Genomic DNA, 22,438 nt, shown 5'->3' on the forward strand with positions numbered 1-22,438 from the left:
AAAGAGAAGTTGAACACTTGAATGTCTAGAAAAGTGACTTTATGTTTACAGTTTAAATTTTGTTTCAACACTTACTTTGAAAAATCCAAATGTTGAAACACTAATTGTTAATATATTGCATCATTTGCACTCTTTCCTCTCTGCCTCTTTGTGTGGGTGTCTCTCTCACTCTCACACAGTGATACACACATATTTATAAATTATTATTATTATTGGAGAATATATTCATAGGAAATTATATATTGTGTAACCGTTTGAATCTACCAGATATAATAATTTTTACCTTCAAATACTTTAGCTTGTATCTCGTAACAATTAAGATAATCTTCCTATGTAACCACAAAAAATGATCAAATTCAGGAAATTTTTTATTGTTACAATATTATCTATAATATAGTCTTTATTTTACTTCTGCTAATTGCCCTGATAATATTCTACACCCAGAATCATCCATTGAATTTAGTTATTATTTTCCTTTAATATCCTTTAATCTAGAACACTTCCTCAGTCTGTCTTTGTCTTTCAGGGACATCAACCTTTTTGAAGCTATTTGGTATGATTAGTTTCAGTATTTGTTGATTTTCTGTCCTAACATGTGTGTGTCTAATCAGAACTACAAAAGTTAGCAGGTCATTATCCTGTCATCCTTCTTTGACAGGGAACAATGTAATGACTTTTTAAAAAATTTCCATTGTGCTTTGAAAAGGCATTAATCACTCCAGGAGAAAAATATATTTAGTTACCATTCAATCAAACATATTAATTAAGTCACTTTAATAATCTCTTGTGACTGAAATGTTTTAAGCAATGTGTTTTTCTTCACATAATGAATATATACTATATATAATTTCAGTGAGAATTATAAACCATGGAAAATTAGAATATATTCATTTTGCCTTTCATTTCATTATGAGTTTGAGAAAGAAAACATAGCTTTTTAACATTGTATTGATTTTACCTCAATTATAACTCATATTTCAAACTCATTCTTCGTAATTTCAATGAAATGACAAATGAATTGTTCTTTAGTTCATATTAATTTTAAACCAATTTTGCATCCATAGAACACAGAATATAAAAATTCTAAGTGGACATTAAGCTACTCTTTGCTGCAGACAAGTACTTTCAGATACTTTTGTATTCTGAAAGGTACAATTTGAACATGGTTTCAATGCAGATCAAATACACTTAGGACCCATCTCGTATTCATTCCTATTTTCAGGTGAAAAATGCTTTGAATACAAAATAACTGTTTTCATCTCTCTAGTAAGAACGCTAGTCTTTTTACTTCTCCCACTTGCACATGATTTAAGAGAAAGTAAGTTGTTAATTGGAAAATGCTTTTGCATAGTTATGAACCTCTGATTATGTGCTGTCATCCATATCACTTTATTTTTTTCACCTAACAGTGCAATGAGTGTTAAAGTTTAGTTCTTTCGTCACTGGCACCTCTTCATCATGGTTATTTAAGCCATTAAAATTTTCTCTAGGTTTCTTTTAATATCACCCCATTCCTCAAATGCTCTGCAGTTTAAAATTTCATACTTAAGTTCCAGATTTTTAGTCTTTTCCAAACCCAAGCTGTCTCTTCATATACTTATCATTCTACTTCCACGTATTATTTGCAGCAATGGTGATTTTAACCCTTTATTTTTTGTTGCAAACTGTTAAAAGACAAACTTAGGCACATTAAAATGTTAGAGTTTTTTTTGTTGTTGTTTGTTGTTTGTTTGTTTTGAGCAAACAGTGATTTGGGAATTGGGCAGCACCACACCAGAAGTGGTTCAGAACTCCACCTAGGGGGTGTGAGGTGAAAACTTATATAAGGTGTTCATGGAAGCATGACAATGAAAATATTTGCTTGGCTAAAGGGGAATGTTCCTAGTTAAATGTTAATTGGTGGCCTATGCCTAGTTAAGCTTCAGTCTTGTTTCACTGTTTACACTGAGTTGGGTTTGGTTTGATTACATAGGCACTGGAGTTGCCTCAGCCTAATGGCCTCCTAATTATTTTTAAGTTTTGGCAATTATGAACAAGATACCTGTAAGCATTCATGTGCAGGTTTTTGAGTAGACGTAAGTGTTCATTTCATCTGGTTAAATAACAAAGAGTATGATCACTGGGTCATATGGGAAGAATATGTTTAGTTTCGTTAAAATACTGCCAAAATACTTTCCAAAGTGGCTATGTCATTTTGTAATCCCACCGGCAAGGAACAAGAGTACTTTTGCTTTACATCCTCACCACTATTTGGTATTGTCGATGTTTTGCTTTTTGATCATTCTGATCAGTAGGTAGTGGTATCTCACTTTTGTTTTCATTTGCAATTCCCTAATGACGTATGATGTGGAAATCTTTTAATATGCTTATTTGCCATTATATAATTTTCTTTGGCAAGGTATCTATCTATTCAGGTACTTTACCCATCTTTTTTTTTTTTAACTTTCTTTTTTTTTTTTTTTGAGATGGAGCGCACTGTCACCCAGGCTGGAGTGCGGTGGCGCGATCTCGGCTCACTGCAAGCTCCAACTCCTGGGTTCACGCCATTCTCCTGCCTCAGCCTCCTGAGTAGCTGGGACTACAGGCGCCTGCCACCACACCTGGCTAATTTTTTTTTATTTTTTAGTAGAGACGGGGTTTCACCATGTTAGCCAGGATGGTCTTGATCTCCTGACGTCGTGATCCACTCGCCTCAGCCTCCCAAAGTGCTGGGATTACAGGCGTGAGCCACTGCTCCCAGCCCCATCTTTTATTTTCTTATTGTTGAGTTTTAAGACTTCTTTGTATATTTTATATAACATTCCTTTGTCAGTAATATGGTTTGGCTCTGTGTTCCTACCCAAATCTCATGATGAATTATGATCTTCTGCATTGGAGAAGGGGCTTGGTGCTTGGTGCTTGGTGGGAGGTAACTGGATCACGGGGAGAGGTTTCTCCCTTACTGTTCTCATGATAGCGAGTGAATTCTTCCAAGATCTGGTTTTTCAAAAGTGCGTGGCACTTTCCCCCTTGGCTCGCTGTCTCTCTCCCCTTCCTGCTGGCCATGTGAAAATGTGCTTGCTTCCCATTTGCTTTCCGCCATGATTGTAAGTTTCCTGAGGCCTCCCAGCCATGCTTCCTATACAGCTGTGGAACTCTGTGCCAATTAAAGCTCTTTATAAATTACCCAGTTTCGGGTAGTTCTTTATAGCAATGTGAGAACAGACTAATATAATCAAATATGTCTTTTACAAATGTTTTCTTGGAGTCTGTAGCTAGTCTTCTTATTTTCTTGACAGTGTCTTTTGCAGAACAAAAGTTTTTAATTTTAGTGAAATACAGTTTGTTTTTTCATGGACCATGCCTTTGATATTGTTGTATGTAAAATGTTGACATGGGAAACATTCCCTTGTTCCCCTCACAGGGTGTGCAACAGCGGGAGTGGCTCACTTCTTCAGTACCCCACTGCTCAAACCTCTGGGAGGAGAATGTAGATGGACAGGTTGTGGGGCTCCAGCTGCATGGCAGTGTCTAGGGGTGAATGCTTAAAGCGCCTGAAGCCTCAGTGGGCATGTGTTAGAGTGTGCTCTTTCAGTTTAGCCATCCATAAGTGGCTTGTGTTTATAAGCTCAATTAGACCCTCTGCCTCATTGCAAGGACAGAGGGCTTTCTGTATCCCGGGAAGAGAATTATATCACATGTGAGCTTGGAGAACGAACATAAGGTTTTATTGCGTGGAAGTAGTTCTCAGAAGATGGGAGAGCCAGAAGGGGATGTAGTGGGAAGGTGGTTTTCCCCTGGAGGCAGGCCACTCTGCAGCTGGGCTCTCCTCTGACCGCCTTGGCAAAACTCCATGTTGTTCCATTGGTCGATGGCCTGCCAACATCTGCTGGTGTCTGCTGGTGTGTTCTTCCACTGGTGTGTTCCTCTTGACATCCAGCCACTTATGTCTCCTCCCACTAGGGTCTCGGGGTTTTTATAGGCACAGGTTGGAGGCATGGTGGGCCAGGGTGGTCTCGGGAAATGCAACATTTGGGCACAAAAACAAATGCTTGTCTTTACCTAGATCTGTGGGCACAGGGCTGGGGGTGGAACCCTAACCATAGGCCCTGCCATTCTCTTCCCAGCACTTCCCTGCCCCACTCCTGTATCAATGTCATTGCCAAATACAAAGTTATCTAGATTTTCAGAAAACTCCTAGGAGTTTTCTGGTTTTGCATTTTACACTGAGGTCTGTGATCTCTTTTGAGCTATTATTTGTGAACGTTATAAGATCTGTGTCTAGATTTTTTGTTCTATCAATCTGTTTGTTTCTTTTTTTCACCAGTAACATACTGTCTTGATAACTGTAGCTGTATAATAAGACTTGAAGTGCTGTAGTAGGCATATTTTTGATAGTAAACAGTAGGCATGTTTTAGAACCAAATACACCAGCTTTATATAATGTTTGTTGCAGCATTCTATTTTTTCTATGTTAGGAATAATTTCTAAAACATTGTCAGGAATTCTTTCTAGACAGTTTGAAAGACTTTACTGGCTTTCTTATTATATAAAACAACAACGTAAATATCATCTCAGATACTTCTTTGTACATAGTCAGGATATATTCCTAAAACAAAATTCTAGGCATGATATTCATTTGTATTTTCTTTTAGTTATTCTAATATTCCAGATTTTTTTTAACATTTAAACATTTAACTTTGCATGGGCACATAACATGAAGATATGCTATATATTTATTTTTACGAATACAAAACTGATTATTCCAGTACTGGCAACTTTTGAATCCCTTTTCTGTTGATTGAAATGCCAGCTTATACACTAAATGCCTATTTTAAGCCTGGCAAGCTTCTTTTTCATTAAATTTACCACCTGTTTTTAAGCTTAAGCCATGTTGTTTTAAATATTATATATTTATATTGTTTTATAATGTGTGGTACTATCTCAGTTTTATAAATCTTTCTAAGAACGATCTTGAGTTTTAGTCTCCTTCAGATCTAGGAGCCTTTGGGGAAGAGTATAGGGAGAACGGCTGCAGGGAATAACTTAGGAAGAGTTTCATTTCTTTCCTCTGCTCTACATAAAGCCTGATACCTCCACCTCTCTTCTACTTCTCTAGTGCCCAAATTCAGACATCCTAGTGTCTCCTTTGGGTCTGATTCCTATGTCTGAAACAAAGTTGATTATGCATACTTTTAAGTTTGTGCTGAGAGTGGCACCAGGACTGAAACCTGGGACCTCTCAATACTAGTCGGACTCTAGTATATTATTCTCAATGATACCACACTAATTCCTCATTTTTAGAGAATGGCAAACTTTCAACTTCCTGAAGTCAGTATTTTTTCTTGGAAGTCATTTGGGGATGGGAAACAGAAGGCCTGAATTGACTCTCTTACCCTCCCTTCAGTCTATTGCTGTCCGTTATGTCAAGCAGTAATTCTTTGAAAATTTCAGCAGATCAGTATCCCATTGTCACAGGATCTTTGAGGTCTTGCTTTTCCGACCTGAAACCTCTGTCCGGTGGTGCCTTTGCCCGAGTTTTGCTCAGGCCCCCTGGGCTGGTTCTGCCCACTCGGCGTGGCAGGCTGTGCCTAGCTCACTCTACTAGCCTGGATCCCATGCCTGCCAAGGAAGAGTCAGGCATGGAGCAGTGAAGGGTGTGTGAGCAAGTGTGGGGTCCAGATACTGCGCAGTCAGACATACTGGCTGCTGTAGCAGGGTGGGCAGCTCCAGTGCCAACATGCATGTCAGCTCTCTGCGAGGCTGCAGCTGGACCAGGTGCACCACAAGCAGCTTCCCCTGCTGGCTCCAGAACATGCAGTGGCACCTGGAAGCTTGGAGATGCCAGGCACTGCAGGACCCCAAAGAGGGAGTCACAGCCCTGGCTCAGGGAGCTCCCAAGTCTGGGATCCCTGAAGGGTCGCAGCTTTTCTCTCCTTCTCTTTGCCCACAAGGTGGTGAGCAAGTTCATGTTTCAGCCCTGTTTGTGTTCTAGCTCTTTTAACTCCACCATTTGGTGGGTCCTGAGTTCTTGCTCTGTGACCAGGAAGAATGAGGTACACAGACAAGTGGAAGATGAATAAGATGAAGAGAAGTTATATTGAGCAATAGAATAGCTTGCAGGAGACCCACAGGGGGTAACTCCTTTCCACTGCCAGGGTGTTCTGATGAGTGTTCAGCTCCTAGCAGAGAGAAGACCCTGGAGTGGCAAGTTCCTCTCTGCAGGCAGGTCATCCCATTGTTTTCTCAGCTCTCAGCAGAGAGGAGACCCTGGAGTGGGTTGCTCCTCTCTGCAGCTGGTAGTCCTGATGTCTCTGCAGGTCTCTGAAGCTCTCAGCAGATAGGCGATCCTAGAGTGGGTAGCTCCTCTCTGCTGTTGGTCATCTTGACGTCTCCTGCTATCAACAATAAGGGTTGCTCCACTATGTAGTTGGTTGTCCAGTTATCTGCTCAGCTCTGGCTGAGCCTGGGGCTTTTATGGGCCTCAGAGGGGAGGAAGTACATGCCATTTGGTCCATGGGAAGCCATGGGCAAGCCCAGAAGAGGCACCACAAGTTCCCACTCTGGTTTGTAGGACTGGCAGACTGGCCCAGCCTTCAGGCCATTCCTGGCCTGAAAAAGGTGGGGCCTCTCTGGAGACCTGCCCCATTCCACCCAGGAATCTGTCTGCCTCCAGCTATCCTTCATGGTGCCCAGGCTCCACCCAACTTTGCTCCAAAATTGGAGAAGGTGTGGAGAGCTGGGAGAAGCCAGGCAGCAGGAGCAGGCCCTTCTGAGCCTGTGAGGGCATGAGAGCCTTCCTGGGCCCCCAAGTGTGTAGGGATGCCTGAGTCTGCAGCCAGGGTTTGCGCAGCTACAGCTGCAGCTGTGCCTGGGCGGTGGGGTGGGGGAAGGGCTCCTGCCTGCTCTATGGAGCAGGAGGACTGGCTCTGCAGCTGCAGTTTGGGTAGCTGCAGTGGCACTCAGGGAGCTCCTGCCTCAACTTAGCAGGGGTAGAGCTCCCGCTTGTCCCCAGCTCCTGCAGGCTCCACAGAGTGTGCAGTCCTGGCTGCACCTCCCTGGTGCAGCCTACCTGATGGCAGCCACAGGCTGTCTGGAACAGCTGCTGCCATCACTATCTCTGTTCTTCAACATTAACACATGATTTTCTCTAATTGCATATTTTATTAGTAATTTCTTTGGGAATTTGAGTAGTAAGAATTCTCGATGGCAGTAATAGAGAAAAACAATAAGATATCAGATCGAGAGTCTCTCAATTCCACTACATTTTATTCATAATTTATATACATCTGGATTTGTCTTATAATCATTTGCAACTCTTGGAATAGACACTCCTTTTCACTAATTCTGATACCTCCAAATATACTTTAGATCTTATTTCCTTCTGTATTTTCTGGCACATTTCACTATAAGTTATTTATCTCTTTTTCTCAAGTACAAGGTGATCACTGTTTTCTTTAAATAGTTTTGAACCTTTTCTGTTAACAAAAGAAAAATAAAATTATGAAAAAGATCTCTATTTCCTATTTTTGAAACTAAACTTCTTAAAAAGAAGTTCATTGCTGTTCTACCTCCTCTCCTCTCCTCTCCTCTCCTCTCCTCTCCTCTCCTCTCCTCTCCTCTCTCTCCTCTCTTCTCCCCTCCTTTTCCCATCCTTTCTCAATATTCTCCAGTCTGGATTATATGCACTTTAATTTACCTCAACTAAATTAATTAATATCCATTTCTCTTAATATAATGGGCATATTTCTGTCCACTTCACCACTTTTCAGTAGTACTGAAATCTTAAAACCAGACAGATACATTCACTTCTCTTGGCTTTCCTAACATACCACTCTCTGACATTCTAATTTCTTTTATAGGCTCCTACCCCATATCTGGCTATGAATTTGAGAGTTCATAAATTCTTGACCCTGGGTCTTTCTCTCATTCTATAATCTCTCAGTAGTCTATTTGTAGATAACCTGCACATTTTCATTTTTAATCCATACTTCCCCCTTTGAACATTGGTCTATAGTGTCTTCCCTGCCTCCAGAAGGTAATTCTAACCTGAAAAACATCTTGATGAGTAATTCTTATTTAAAAATATATATAAATAAATATTAATAATTCCCTTTGAAATTAGTAGTACACAATTATTTTAGTAGTTAAATTTAAGTGCATGTAGGATATTTAATATTTATACAAGAAAAACATTAATGTAAAATATAATAATAAGTGATTTTCCAAAAAGCAATAATATCTTACCAACTTTGTAATAAACTTTAATGGCCTCTTATTACTTTTGTTATCACCAAAATCCTTAACATGGCCTACTTAGGTCTATGGCACCATCCCTCATGAGACCTACCTTGCTCCGTGCCATTCCGGGCTTATTAGCCTACTTTCAGTTACTAAAACATGCTACAGGATCTTTGCCTGTGTTGATCTCTGAGTCTGGAGTGCCTCCCCTGACCCTCTTCCCCACCATTGCCTGATTTAAGTCCTATCTTTACTTCAGATTTCATTTCAATTGTCACATCCTTAATGAACCCTCTGATCTCCTTTACTTGGTCCATTCTTCTTATTTTGTCTCCATGTACCTCTTCTTGGGAGTTCTTATCAATGTTTGATTTTATATGTATTTTATGATTATCTCATTATTGGTAATAGATTTTGTGAGACCTGGGATTATGTATTTTCCACTGACGATTTTATTATTAGATCTTTGTAGAGCGCCTGATATATAGTAGGCACCTGATGTTCACTCACGGAATAAATAAAAGAAGGAGGGAATAAGTGGAAGTTTCCCAGTTTTTCTTCTATAAATCATGAAATATTTTGGATTATGACTAAAGCTTGGGGGTAATTCTATGAATGTTGATTTTTTATTTTTTATTATTTTTCTAAGCAATCAGACTTATATATATAATTCTCTTTAGTTCAATAGTTATTCGAAAGGCTCTCTTCAGACTTTTTAATGATTGAAGGATTACCCACAAACTTTATTCAGTTCCAATTTTATATTTTTTCTGAAACTTATTTTTGTTCATATTATAAATAAGTATTGGTGACTTTTTACAATATATCTTCAAATTAATATTACTTTCCTTTAGGCTACATTGTTTGCATTGGAATTTTGTTTCTGTTTGTTTATGCTGTTAAAAGAAGACATCTATGCAAAATCAAAACTTCCCAACAATAGGATATGTGGATTGCCCTGGCTGTGTGCTCTCACCCTGATCATGGAAATACTGTTCCTTTTAATTTTATCCTAATGATATGCTAAGATAATCTACTTCAATGAATTTTTACTGTCTTTATAGACTGCTGGACTGAGGGCGACTTCTAACTGACCTGTTTACCACTTCCCTAATTATAATAATGAAAGTTTATTTTTAACTAATTTGATGCAAATATTTACTCATTGGGAGACATTACACAAGACGATGATGATGAGGAGGATGATAATAGTAATAGACACATATGGTTTTTATAGGACATGCTTGATATGCTTTATACATTATTAACAAATTTAATCCTCATAAAAATATCATATTATTGGCCCGGCGTGGTGGCTCACGTCTGTAATCCCAGCACTTTAGGAGGCCAAGGCGGGTGGATCACGAGGTCAGGAGATCGAGACCATGGTGAAACCCCGTCTCTACTAAAAATACAAAAAATTAGCCAGGCGCAGTGGTGGGCGCCTGTAGTCCCAGCTACTCTGGAGGCTGAGGCAGGAGAATGGCGTGAACCCGGGAGGCAGAGCTTGAAGTGAGCCAAGATCGCACCACTGCACTCCAGCCTGGGCGACAGAGCGAGACTCCATCTCAAAAAAAAAAAAAAAAAAAAAATCATATTATTTTAGCATCTTCACTTTCCAAATGTAAAGACCAAAGCACCTAGCAGGGTACGGTGGTGCATATCTGTAGTCCCAGCTACTTGGGTGGCAGAGGTGGGAGGATCCCGGGCTTGAGCCCCGGGGGCTGAGGCTGCAGTGAGCTGAGATTGAGCCCCTGCACTCCAGCCTGGGCAACAGAGTGAGACCCTGTCTCAAGAAAAACAACAACACTACAAAACCAAAGCACAGAGATATTAAGTAAGTTGCTTAAGAACACACAGAAAGCAGATGGCAGGAGCGGGGTTTCAAGCAATGAACGGTTCATGTTTTTAACCACCAAGCTATATTGCCTTTCAAGATAAAGGACTGCTTTCCATACTTTAACTCAATTATTATAACCCCTAAACCTATATAAAGTAGATTGCTCTGACTCCATTTGAAAAGTGAGGAAACCTAAGTTCAGAAAGGGGAGGTAACATTTCGAAGTCCACAGACATTGAAAATGTCCGAGTCCAAATTTCTACTGAGATATATGAATTATCTTTCTACATGAAGCTGACTTTAAACCTGTAACTCTCACTCTATTACATGAAGACAGTCAATGAAAAACTATAAATCTAAGAATGCAGTATTCTCAATTTGTACTTACTAACTATGCATCTCAGCTTCTAACTTTTTCATCTATCCTATTATATGATGTTCTTGTGGAGGGGAAGATAAAAAAAAGAGGATCATTGATATAGCTATGTTAGGACTAATACATATCACATAGGAGGCACTCAAATGAATATTGATTGAGTGACTATTCCATTAATTTCATTCTTTAATCAGCTCCTTTTTGCAAGAAATTTGTTGGACATTCTTCACAGTAATGGAAATCAGAGTTTGTTTTACTTTTAAAAGTTCCTTTGAATTTTTGTCTTTCTTGATGTTTTCCTTGGTATGTTGAATGGTGAATGTAAATTGACTTTATCTTGTTACTACCTGTTAATAGTAGAAAAATAGGCAGATAATATGCATTTAGCAAACATTTGTTGAAAGGATAAATGCTGAGAGAAGGCACATCTGGAAATTCAATATCTGCTTTCATTGGAAGCAAAATTTATTTTGGGAATAAAAATTATTTGATATTAATACATGCAAAAATGTACATATTGCTTTTTTTAAAAGAAGTTTTAGATTTCATCAAAAGTTTTTGCCTCTACCAAATATATATGACTTTTAGAAGAATATTTAATATGTGTTAAGTTCATGACTTGTAACTTTTATACATTTTATTTTATTTTTTACTTTTGTATAGTTTAAATTATATTTATATATGTTAGCCCTAGGAATCCAAACATGTAAGATATCAATAAATGGTGTTGGTAAGTTAGTTTATGTTAATTAGTTCATTATTAATGTAAAATAGTATTTCAAAGTTTATACGTGATACAATTAAAATATGCTATTCTTTTTTTTAATATCCACAGCTCAGTCCATTTTTAAGGCATACTGTTCTCAAAAGAACATTTAATGTAACTCTGCCAAATTCTTTCTTGATTGATAGAGAAATCACTCCTACTCTAAAACAAAAAGCCAAACAAAAACACCAAGGAGGCAAAATATAATCTACTAAATGGTGAGTGTATCAGTTTGTTCTCACACTGATATAAAGAAATACACAAGACTGGGTAATTTATAAAGGAAAGAGGTTTAATTGACTCAGTTTCACATGACTGGGGAGGTCTCAGGAAACTTACAATCATGGTGGAAGGCAAATGTGAAGCAAGTACCTTCCTCACAAGGTGGGAGAAAAGAGAGAGGGAAGAGGAACTGCCAAACACATATAAAATCATCAGATGTCATGAGAACTCAGTCACTATCATGAGAACAGCATGGGGGAAACCACCCCCATGATCCAATTACCTCCCATCAGGTCCCTCCTTTGACATGTGGGGATTACAATTTGAGATGAGATTTGGGTGGGGACACAGAGCCAAACCATATCATTCTGCCCCTGGACCCTCCCAAATCTTATGTCCTTTTTACATTTCAAAACAAATCTTGCCTTCCCAACAGTCTCCCAAACTCTTACTTCAGCATTAGCTCAAAAGCCCGTAGTCCAAAGTCTCATTTGAGACGAGGCAAGTCCCTTCCACCTATGAGCTTGTAAAATCAAAACCAAGTTAGTTACTTCCAAGATACAATATGGGGACACAGGCACTGGATAAATGCTCCCATTTCAAATGGGAGAAATTGGCCAAAACCAAGGGGCTATAGGCCCCATGCAAGTCTGAAAGCCAACAGGGCAGAGATTAAATCCTAAAGTTCCAAAATAATCTCCTTTGACTCCATGTCTCACATCCAGGGCATGCTGATGAAATGGGGAGAGGGGTCCCACCGCCTTGGGCAGTTCTTTCACTGGCTGGTGTTGAGTGCCTGCAGCTTTCCCAGCTGCAGAGTGCAAGCTGTCAGTAGACCTACTATTCTGGGGTCTAGAGAAGGGTGGCTTTCTTCTCACAGCTCCACTAGGAGATACACCAGTGGGGACTCTGTGAGGAGGCTCCAACCCCACATTTCCCTTCCACACTGCTCTAGCAGAGATTCTCTAAAAGGGCTCTGACCCTGTGAAAGACTTCTGCCTGGACATCCAGGCATTTCCATACATCCCCTGAAATCTAGGCAGAGGTTCCCAAACTGCAATTCCTGACTTGTATGCACCCTCAGGCCCAACACTACATGTAAACCACCAAATCTTGGAGCTTGCACCCTCTGAAGCAACAGTTTGAACCATACCTTGCCCCTTTTAGCCAAGGCTGAAGCTGAAGCATCTAGGACACAGGACACCATGTCCTGAGGCTGCACAGAGCAGTGGAAGACCTAGTCCCAGCCCACAGAACAATTTTTCCCTCCTAGGCCTCCAGGCCTGTGATGGGAGGGGCTGCCACTAAGGTCTCTGACATGCCCTGGAGACGTTTTGCCAGTTTTCTTGGCAATTAACATGTGGCTCCTTATTACTTATGCAAATTTCTGCAGCTGGCTTGAATTTCTCCCCAGAAAATAGATTTTTCTTTTCTACTACATGGTAAGGCTGCAAATTTTTCAAACTTTTATGCTCCACATCCCTTTTAAATGTAAGTTCCAATTTCAGATCATCTCTCTCAAGTTCAATGTTCCACAGATTTCCAGGGCAGGAGCAAAATTCTGCCAGTCACTTTGCTAAAGCATAGCAAGAGTGATCTTTACTCCAGTTCCCAATAAGTTCCTCATCTCCATCTGAGACCACCTCAGCCTAAACTTCATTGTCTACATCACTATCAGCATTTTGGTCAAAACCATTTAACAAGTCTCTAGGAAGTTCGAAACTTTTCCTCATCTTCCTGTCTTCTTCTGAGCCTTCCAAACTGCTGCAACCTCTGCCTGTTTCCCAGTTCCAAAGTTGCTTCCACATTTTCATGTTATCTTTATGGCAGTACCCCACTTCTTGTACCAATTTCCTGCCCAGTCTCATGCTGCTATAAAGAAATACCCAAGACTGGGTAATTTATAAGGAAAGAGGTTTAACTGATTCACAGTTCAGCATGGCTGGGGAGACCTCGGGAAACTTACAATCATGGTGGAAGGCAAAGGAGAAGCCAGTACCTTCTTCACAATGTGGCAGAAAAGAGAGAGAGAAGAGGTACTGCCAACACTTATAAAACCATCAGATCTCATGAGAACTTAGTCACTGTCATGAGAACAGCACAGGGGAAACCGTACCCATCATCCAATCACCTCCCACCAGGTCACTCCCTTGATACATGGGAATTGCAATTTGAGATGAGATTTGCGTGAGAACACAGAGCCAAACCATATCAGTGAGTATACCTGCCCTCCCTGAGTTATATGTTTACTACCTTTTTACAATCCATAAATTAACTGCCATACACAATCCCTTGGTCAGAATCCCTTGGACAGAATATATTTTTCTGTCCTCAAAGCAATATATTTGTATTGCTCTTCTTGTGTTTATGGTTCCAAGGTGTAATTAACAGATTATAATAGAAGACAATCTGTGTTCCTCTAGAGATAAGTTCTAATCTGGTCAAGAATAGCCAGTACATTATCTTTACATTTTTATAAAGTCTATTTTTCATTTGCCTTTAATAACAAGATAAAATAGTCACCTTAATCAGGTGAGTTGCTTTTTAATTAACCTATCTTTTTGATACAAATAAATTTTTGTAATGTTATGCTTTAGTCAGTTGTTGTAGGATTATATCTTATTTTAGCATGTAGACTTTTTTAGTTAAATTGCATTATCAAGCAGTTTTGAATTAAAAGTTGACATGCTTATATGAAGAGTTAATATATATTGAACTATGGGTTATACACTGAATATATAATAAGGACTGTAACAGTGGCTTAGACTTAGGTTTTTGTAAGATAAGACTGGATTTGAAAAATTGGATGTTATTATTTCCCAGAAAAAGATTCCTTTCCTTTTCAGTATCCACACCATTAAATGGCTTTGTATTTCAGGAGGAAATTACTGAGATTATATTAATTCCTAGGGAACTAGATTTTAAACAGAAAATTATTTGCTAAAGTAATAAAATATAAAGTTTAATATCTGATATATCATTAACCTGCTTATTAGAGTAGTAGATCAAATTCATATGGATGCCATCAGTTTATTCATGCCATAGACTATTGCTGTCCAAGATGGTAGCCACTAGCCACATGTGACTGTTTGGCACTTGGAATATGGCTATTGCAAACTGCAATGTGCTGTAAGTCTAAAATGAATACAGATTTTGAAGACAGTTTTACAAAAAAGTGTAAAATATCTCATTAATAATATTGTGTATTATTACATGCCAAAATGATAATATTTAAGGTTTACTGGATAAAATAAAATACACTATTAAGATTATTTTTGTCTGTTTATTTTTACTTCTTATGTGGTTGTTAGAAAAATAAAATTACTTTTGTGGTTCAAATTATAGTTCTATTAGACAGTGCTGGTCTAGAACATTCATAATTTAGAATAGTTAATTCATCAGATTGTATAGAAAGACAATGTGTACAATAATGTCAATTTTAATTTCATCTCACAAATTATACTTTTGCTTCTATTATATATCTTGTTATGGCAAAGAGAAATAGTCCATTGACTTTACTTATAATCTTTATTAGTTATCAATATGTAGTACATTCTTTACAAGGCAAAGATTTTTAAATGATTTTATTTAATTTAAAACCACAGCCTCACCTTATTATTTTTATCAGTTTCAATTTTATATCTATTGATTCCACAATAGATTATTATCATCATTACTTAAGTTATTGTTGTTATTATTATTATTATTTGAGACGGAGTCTTGCTCTGTCACCCAGGCTGGAGTGCAGTGGCGCGACCTCCACTCACTGCAAGCTCCGCCTCCTGGGTTCACGCCATTCTCTCGCCTCGGCCTCCCGAGTAGCTGGGACTACAGGCGCCCGTCACCATCCCTGGCTAATTTTGCTAATTTTTGTGTTTTTAGTAGAGACAGGGTTTCACCGTGTTAGCCAGGATGGCCTCAATCTCCTGACCTCGTGATCCGCCCGCCTCGGCCTCCCAAAGTGCTGGGATTACAGGTGTGAGCCACTGCACCTGGCCTACTTAAGTTATTTTTATTTTGATTTACCCACATATTTAACTCTTTCATTGTTCTTCTTTCCTTCTTTCATTTCTGTGCTTCTCCTTAGATTATTAGTCTTCTGTCTAATGAACTCCTTTGAAGTTGTATGTTTGCACAGGTTTGCTGTTGTTGAGTTTTCTCAGTTGTTTGTCTGAAAACATCTTTATTTCATTTCCCTTTTTGAAGGATATTTTTGCTGAATAAAGAAGTTCAGGTTGGCATATTTTCTTTGAGCATTTACAAAATGTCATTCTATTGTTTTCTGCACTCCATAGTTTCTAATGAAGTGTCTTTCCTTTGAAGATAATGTCTTTTATTTATCTGACTGCTTTTACAACTTTTTTATGCATTTAAAAAAGGTCGGTTTTACTCTAATGCTCTTAGATTTTCCTACCTCCTGCCCCAATTCTCGTTGGTGTTTGTTAATACTCTGGATTGTGTGGGTTGATGTCTTTCTCTTGGCTCTGAAAGTTTCTCACCTATTATCTTTTCAAATATTGCTTCTTTAACATTTCTCTCTTCTCTTATACAAATGCAATTACAGATATTAAATTGTGTCTCGTGTCTTGTATGCTCTTTTCTATATTATAGATTCTCTTTTCTTTTTGGACTTCAGTCTGTATATTTTATAATAATCTCTCCTTAGTTCAAAAATCCTCTCTTTAGCTGTTTAAACACATCTATTGCATTCTTAATTTAAATGTTAATATTTTCAGTTCTGTAATTTCCATTGGGTTATTATTTATAAATTCCAGTTACATAGTGAGATTCTTTCATCTTGCCAACAATTTTGTTAAGCATTTTATTCTTTATTTTAAAATCTATGATAGATATCTCCAACTCTAATTCACCTTTGGTTCTGCTTATATTATGTTTTAGTTTTCTGTTTTTTGATTCTATCTCTTGACATGCCTAGTAAGTTTGATCAAATGTAGAATATTGCTCATGAAAAATTACAGATATAATTTGATGTTTTGTCTCACATTTTCTTCCTTCAGGGAGGATTTCCTTTATATTTTTCTCAGGTACCTTAAATATGGGGCAGACCTACTTCTCCAGTGTGGGATTGTGCTTGTCCAGAGCTGAGTTTCACATTTTTGTTAAGAGTTGATATAATTCTTATTACCCATATTTTTAGAGTATAACCTTCTCTTATTCTAATAATAGGAAGTCAGGGATATTAACTAGAGTCCCTTCTCCAATTTTTTCTTCTTCCATCCTGGGAAACTGCCAAATACCTCGTTTTGCTGCCTATACCTTTAGCTGCTACTCTTGATTCCATTTGATATCCTGTTAACCCTATACCAGATGAAATTTAGCAAATGTCTTAAGGAGGAACATGAAACGATGCCAGAATTCCCTTATTCTTCTTCCTTTTTCTTTGTAATTTGGTTTCTTGACATCCTGCTTTCTTAAACTACAAGTTTTATCTTTAGAGATCCTGATAAGGCCAAAGTCTTAGCTTAGGTTTTTATCCCCTTGTGGCTGTCTTCTTGGTCTTTTGGCCTTGTGCTATTTAGAAACTGAAAGATTCCTCAAGGGAAATGTAAGGCTCACTTCAGTATTACACCTGCCTCACTATTCTCACCAAATTTCTGGACCTTCAAAACCTGGTTGTCTGTATAGTTTTCCATTCAGTTAAATAGGTTTAAGCCGAAATAAATTCTATAGATTTTATTTGTTGCATGGCCTGCAACAAGTTATTCTTTGCCATGTCTGAATTTCTTTCCCAGTTTGTCAAGCTCCTTTCCTTTCATCTCTCAATTTATGAAATCCTGTATCTTCAATGAGTAGTTACAATTAAAAACGAATATCTCCTAGACATAAGGTATCCTGCCATGTAACTATTTACTCATAATTCTATAAAAAGCACACACCCTTTTTAAGGAAATATATTTATTTATTAAACTTACTTGCAGATTTATTTTTTGAGAATTACCATTGTCACATTAGAAACTAACAATATGTTATGGTTGTATGTTTCATTATTTAACTATTTTTACATGGTGTCACACAAAAATAAGCCCTTAGAAATGCTTTAGTATTCCAGGCATGCTCACTTACATTCGAAGCCCTCTGTTAAATAAGCTTTCAGCAGGCAAAGCCAGACTAGCCCCCTGTCTAACTTTATCATTACAGATGGACACAAAGACCCAATTCTATCTTTTCTGTTTCTACACTCTCCTATTATTACCACTGAAGACCCTCAAAAAGCTACCAGTTACATTCAGAATTATTCTGCATTTCAGTAAATATAAAGTCATTTGAAGTCTCCCTACTTTAATTAACTTTAATTAAAAACAATTTTATTCTACAATTAGAGAGAAGTTTAATGCTTGGCTGAGCTACTACACCAACTCTAAAGAAAATGAGTGAGTTAACATGTTTAAATAGCTGTTAACAGCTCTAATTATGTTTGCATGAAGGAAGAACAAGCTAGATAATAGAAGAGTATTGGATGATTGAAAATGGGGAAAGAGTAACTATCTGAATAAAAAAAAAATATGTCATGTAGTAAAAGTGATATAGCCAGAAAAAAATCTGTGCAATTCACAGGTTTGCCCTTGGGTCAAGCCGCATTTTCTTCAACTTTTCCTAGTCATAATGGACATCAACATAAAATATTTTCATATAGGTAGTCTCACGTACCTGAAGCTTAGTGATAGAAAGGTATTTCTGCTAGTATCTAGTAGAACCTCTAATGTGTTACAAGTTTATTTTATAACTAAATTTGTTATAAAAGATTTTTATTCTCAAAATACTTGTCAGTGGAGAAAATAGTGTATTAAATTATATTGTGAAAGTTTTAACAGCTTATTTGATTTCTATTTCTTTTTTGCTCTCTCAGTAACATTTTATCTTATTAGACTCACTATTATCATGATGTAATGTCTAAACAATTGCAGAATATATACTTCTATATATGCCTTTAACTACTCGAATCTTCAGCAGAGTCAAAAGGACAATAAATACAGAAGCCAGAATTATAACATAATATGAACCACTTGATATCAATGAGATTTAGTTAGTTTGGTTAGAAAAAAAGAGTATTTTGTGAAATTTTATCCTTTTTATTAGAAGTAATTTAACTAGAGAAGCCATCTGAAAGAATATTTTGACTTAGGTGGAGAAGTACAATAGAGATACCACTTACTAAAATAGCTTTTCTTTTCCCACAGATATAGTTCAAAGGTAATATCTATTAATACAAAGGTAAGCTGACAGTTCTCTCACAAAGAAGTACTTCCATGTTGATGATGTCCTCCATCAGCTGCTCACAGGAACATAATTGCTCTTCTAACATCTAGAGATAGAAAAATACGTTCTTATATATTTGTTTCTCAGAAAATTTTTCCTATTACAAAAGCAGTATGCATATATATTCATTGCATTCTTTCTAAGCGTATACTACTGATGCATCCATATAAAATATAATGCTGAATAAAGACATCTGATGAAAAGCCTTTCTTTTTTACTTCAGAGTCTCATTCTCTAACCAGAGAATGCAATTACTTTCCAAATACTAGGCATGCTGAAACAAAGTGAATGATGTTATTATGCATATGTGTTACTTCCTTGACTTTTCTCTTACTCTTCATTTCTCTGAAATGCTAAAAGTAGAAAATAAAAATCATAAAAGGAATATTCAATATGTTTTACTTTGTATAACTTTTATGTGCAAATAGGAAAGAAAAGAAAATTGATTAAATTGTGGCAATATACTGAATTATCTTCAATATTCTACATATTTGAGGAAGATGGGTAAATTTAAATATCACATCCCAAAACTTTTGGCATTAATGCTCTACTTCTAACATGGTCTTGTAAAACAAATTAGTTGGAGATAAGGATTTATCAATAGTATTTAATGTTTCTAGAGGAGCATATCCTCTTTGAAATTTTAACAAAAGCTATGGAAACTTCAATGATGAAAGTGGATTTATGCAAGCAATCTAAAATTAACATAATTCTAACAGATTCAAGTACTCCTGAAATTTCAATGTATTCTTATTTAAGAAAACTGTATCTAAAATATCTCCATTAATGTGCCTAAAATTAATCATTCAAGATTGGAGCAATAAAACCCCCCAAAATGGCCAATAAATACTTGCTCTTCCATTGAATTGGATGATTTGAATTGAATTGGGCAAACAGCACAGAACTGGTGGTTGATGGAGAGGAGACTTTGAGCTCATCTCCTAGTTACATAACCCTAAACTAACTAGTTAATTACCTAGTTCTTCGTTCTGTGGCTCCAAAATGAAGCAGTTGATGTGCTACATCAGTAGATGTCAAACATAGAGGATGCTTTGCAATCACCAAGTGAGGTGGTAGAATAACACAATTTTCCAATATCTAACAACTCTCCACCTAGTACTGCCTGTACTCTGAAATAGGTCCTGAAACCTGTATTTTTCTGTAGGTATTTATGTGATGTAGTTAAGCTCTAGCTACATGATCCCCAAGGTTTCTATCATCCCTATAGTATTTCTTTTGGAAATTACCTTTTCATATGTCATATAAACCATGCAAAATATAGCTCTGGTTGCAGAAAACTCAGACAACCAGGAGTATTTGAAGTGCATTACATATGTTGCAACACCCTTGCATGTATTCTTTTTTAAAAAAAAGAAAAAAAATAAAGCCATATGGGATGATTTTTACTTTTCTATTTTTAATTCTTTCCTCTATAATATATTACATAATATGCAAAACTTGTTCATGAATAAAGAATAGAAAAATGAAAATTAAGAATGTGGGAGAGAATTGCCAGTCAACTTTTAAGACAATGTTTTAATTATTCAGTAGAATAATTCTTATGTCTATAATCTTCTTATGTATTAACATATTCTAAACCAGCACTAGTAAAAACACATAAATTTTCGTTCTACTATTACAACAAAATAATATAAACTTCTTGTCACCTAAAAACAAAGTTAAGAATTCAATATGTGAACGCTGCATGGGAAGCATAATTATTTTGATATTTTTGGGAGTAAATAATCTTGTTTTTAAAATGATAGCCTTTCTGTAATATTAAATTAATAATTTTAAGAGAACTACAGAAGAGATAAGCAGAAAAAATAGAATAGTAAAATAGAAAAGACATTTTATATATATGTATATATACACACATATATATCTCTTTGGAAAGATGAGTAAAAATATAAATAGAATCAAACAATATGAAAGACTATGAAAAAATTATATATTATTAAAATATGAATAAGATAGAGGATCTTAGAATATTCATTTTTCTCTGAAACAAACTTACCACAAGAAGCAAGAAATTGTTGGAAGAAATCTGCTTGGAGTCAGTGAAGCTTTCAAAAGACATTTCCTCTGTGAAAAAAGAGCAAACAATTCTGAAGTTGGAACATGTTGAGGCAAAGAAAACTCAGCCAATCGAACTAAAAGTGACATTATTGATAATAGGGAAATTTAACAATTTATAAAATAAAATCGATGATGCAGCAGTTCAGCTTTAGTAACACAAAATTCACAGGGAAACAATAAAAATAATGATTAAGATGGGATGGTTAGGAAATCCCAGGTATGCCCCATTTTGCATTCCTAACCATGTCAGTGTAGACCAGTCACTGGCAATTAACTTTTATAAAACTGGAAGATTTCCCCTTTTTCAAAGGCTTGGAACCAGAGGTCCCAAGGGAGATAATGATTTAACCATTCTCTGAGAATGTATTCTACAGAACACAGTGATTGCTTCAAATTAGAAAGGTTGAAAGGGATGGCTAATTTCCATAACTTTGACAAAAATGTTTGTAAAAATACTAAACAGCTGCCTTCTTCAGCTCGAAATTCAACACAACTAAAATAGTATTATACTGATCCATTAATATTTTTTATGCCCAGTATGTTAGTCTGTTTTGCATCATTATAAAGGACTAGCTGGACTGGATAATTTATAAAGAAAAGGTTTATTTGGCTCATGGTTCTGCAGGCTGTTTAAGAAGTGTTGTGCTAGCATCACCTTCTGGTGAGTCCTCAGGAAGCTTACAATCATGGCAGAAGGCAAAGGGGTGAGAGGTGACAGCGTTCTGGCAGCCCTCGCTGGCTCTCAGTGCCTCCTCAGCCTTGGCACCCACTCTGGCCATGCTTGAGGAGCCCTTCAGCCCGCTGCTGCACTGTGGGAGCCCCTTTCTGGGCTGCCCAAGGCCAGAGCCAGCTCCCTCAGCTTGCGGGGAGGTGTGGAGGGAGAGGCACAGACAGGAACCGGGGCTGCGCTTGGTGCTTGTGGGCCATCATGAGTTCTGATGGGCATGGGCTCAGCAGGCCCACACTTGGAGCAGCTGGCGGGCCCCACCAGCCCCTGGCAGTGAGGGGCTTAGCACCCGGGCCAGCAGCTGCGGAGGGTGTGCCGGGTCCCCCAGCAGTGCTGGCCCACCAGTGCTGTGCTCAATTTCTTGCCGGGCCTTAGCTGCCTCCCCACGGGGCAGGGCTTGGGACCTGCAGCCCACCATGCCTGAGCCTCCCCCATCCCCCACCATGGGCTCCTGCGCAGCCCAAGCCTCCCCGGCGAGCGCTGCCCCCTGCTCCACAGTGCCTGGTCCCATCGACCGCCCAAGGGCTGAGGAGTGCGGGCGCACAGCATGGGACTGGCAGGCAGCTCCACCTGCGGCCCTGGTGTGGGATCCACTGGGTGAAGCCAGCTGGGCTCCTCAGTCTGGTGGGGACTTGGGGAATCTTTATGTTTAGCTAAGGGATTGTAAATGCACCAAACAGCACTCTGTCTAGCTCAGGATTTGTGAATACACCCATCAGCACTCTGTATCTAGCTGATCTGGTGGGGACTTGGAGAACCTTCATGTATAGCTAAGGGATTGTAAATGCATCAATCAGCACTCTGTATCTAGCTGATCTGGTGGGGACTTGGAGAACCTTCATGTCTATCTAAGGGATTGTGAATGCACCAATCAGCACCCTGTGTCTAGTTCAGGGTTTGTGAATGCACCAATCGGCACTCTGTATCTAG

General features: G+C 37.9%; 1 protein-coding gene and 1 long non-coding RNA gene across 3 annotated transcripts in view; one reads left to right on the top strand and one right to left on the bottom strand.

The window, feature by feature from the left end:
• The window catches only part of STPG2 (sperm tail PG-rich repeat containing 2), a 688,703-nt gene extending 669,847 nt beyond the window's left edge, over positions 1-18,856 (top strand). The window contains exons 13-14 of one of the 2 annotated variants that reach the window (XM_058432763.1): positions 11,272-11,420; positions 18,624-18,856. In XM_058432763.1, coding sequence (XP_058288746.1) covers positions 11,272-11,409 — 138 coding nt within the window. In that variant the 3' untranslated portion in view covers positions 11,410-11,420; positions 18,624-18,856. The remainder of the gene's footprint in view (positions 1-11,271; positions 11,421-18,623) is intronic. The other variant, XM_058432765.1, reaches the window with a different exon arrangement.
• The window catches only part of LOC116457414 (uncharacterized), a 126,628-nt gene that overhangs the window by 30,830 nt on the left and 73,360 nt on the right, over positions 1-22,438 (bottom strand). The window contains exons 2-3 of the long non-coding RNA XR_004245030.2: positions 20,720-20,787; positions 18,599-18,748 (exon numbers count right to left, since the gene is read on the bottom strand). This is a non-coding gene — a long non-coding RNA (uncharacterized LOC116457414). The remainder of the gene's footprint in view (positions 1-18,598; positions 18,749-20,719; positions 20,788-22,438) is intronic.

The sequence above is a fragment of the Hylobates moloch genome, unplaced genomic scaffold (genome assembly GCF_009828535.3).
Source record: "Hylobates moloch isolate HMO894 unplaced genomic scaffold, HMol_V3 SCAFFOLD_2, whole genome shotgun sequence".
In the NCBI taxonomy this organism is placed as follows: domain Eukaryota; kingdom Metazoa; phylum Chordata; class Mammalia; order Primates; family Hylobatidae; genus Hylobates; species Hylobates moloch.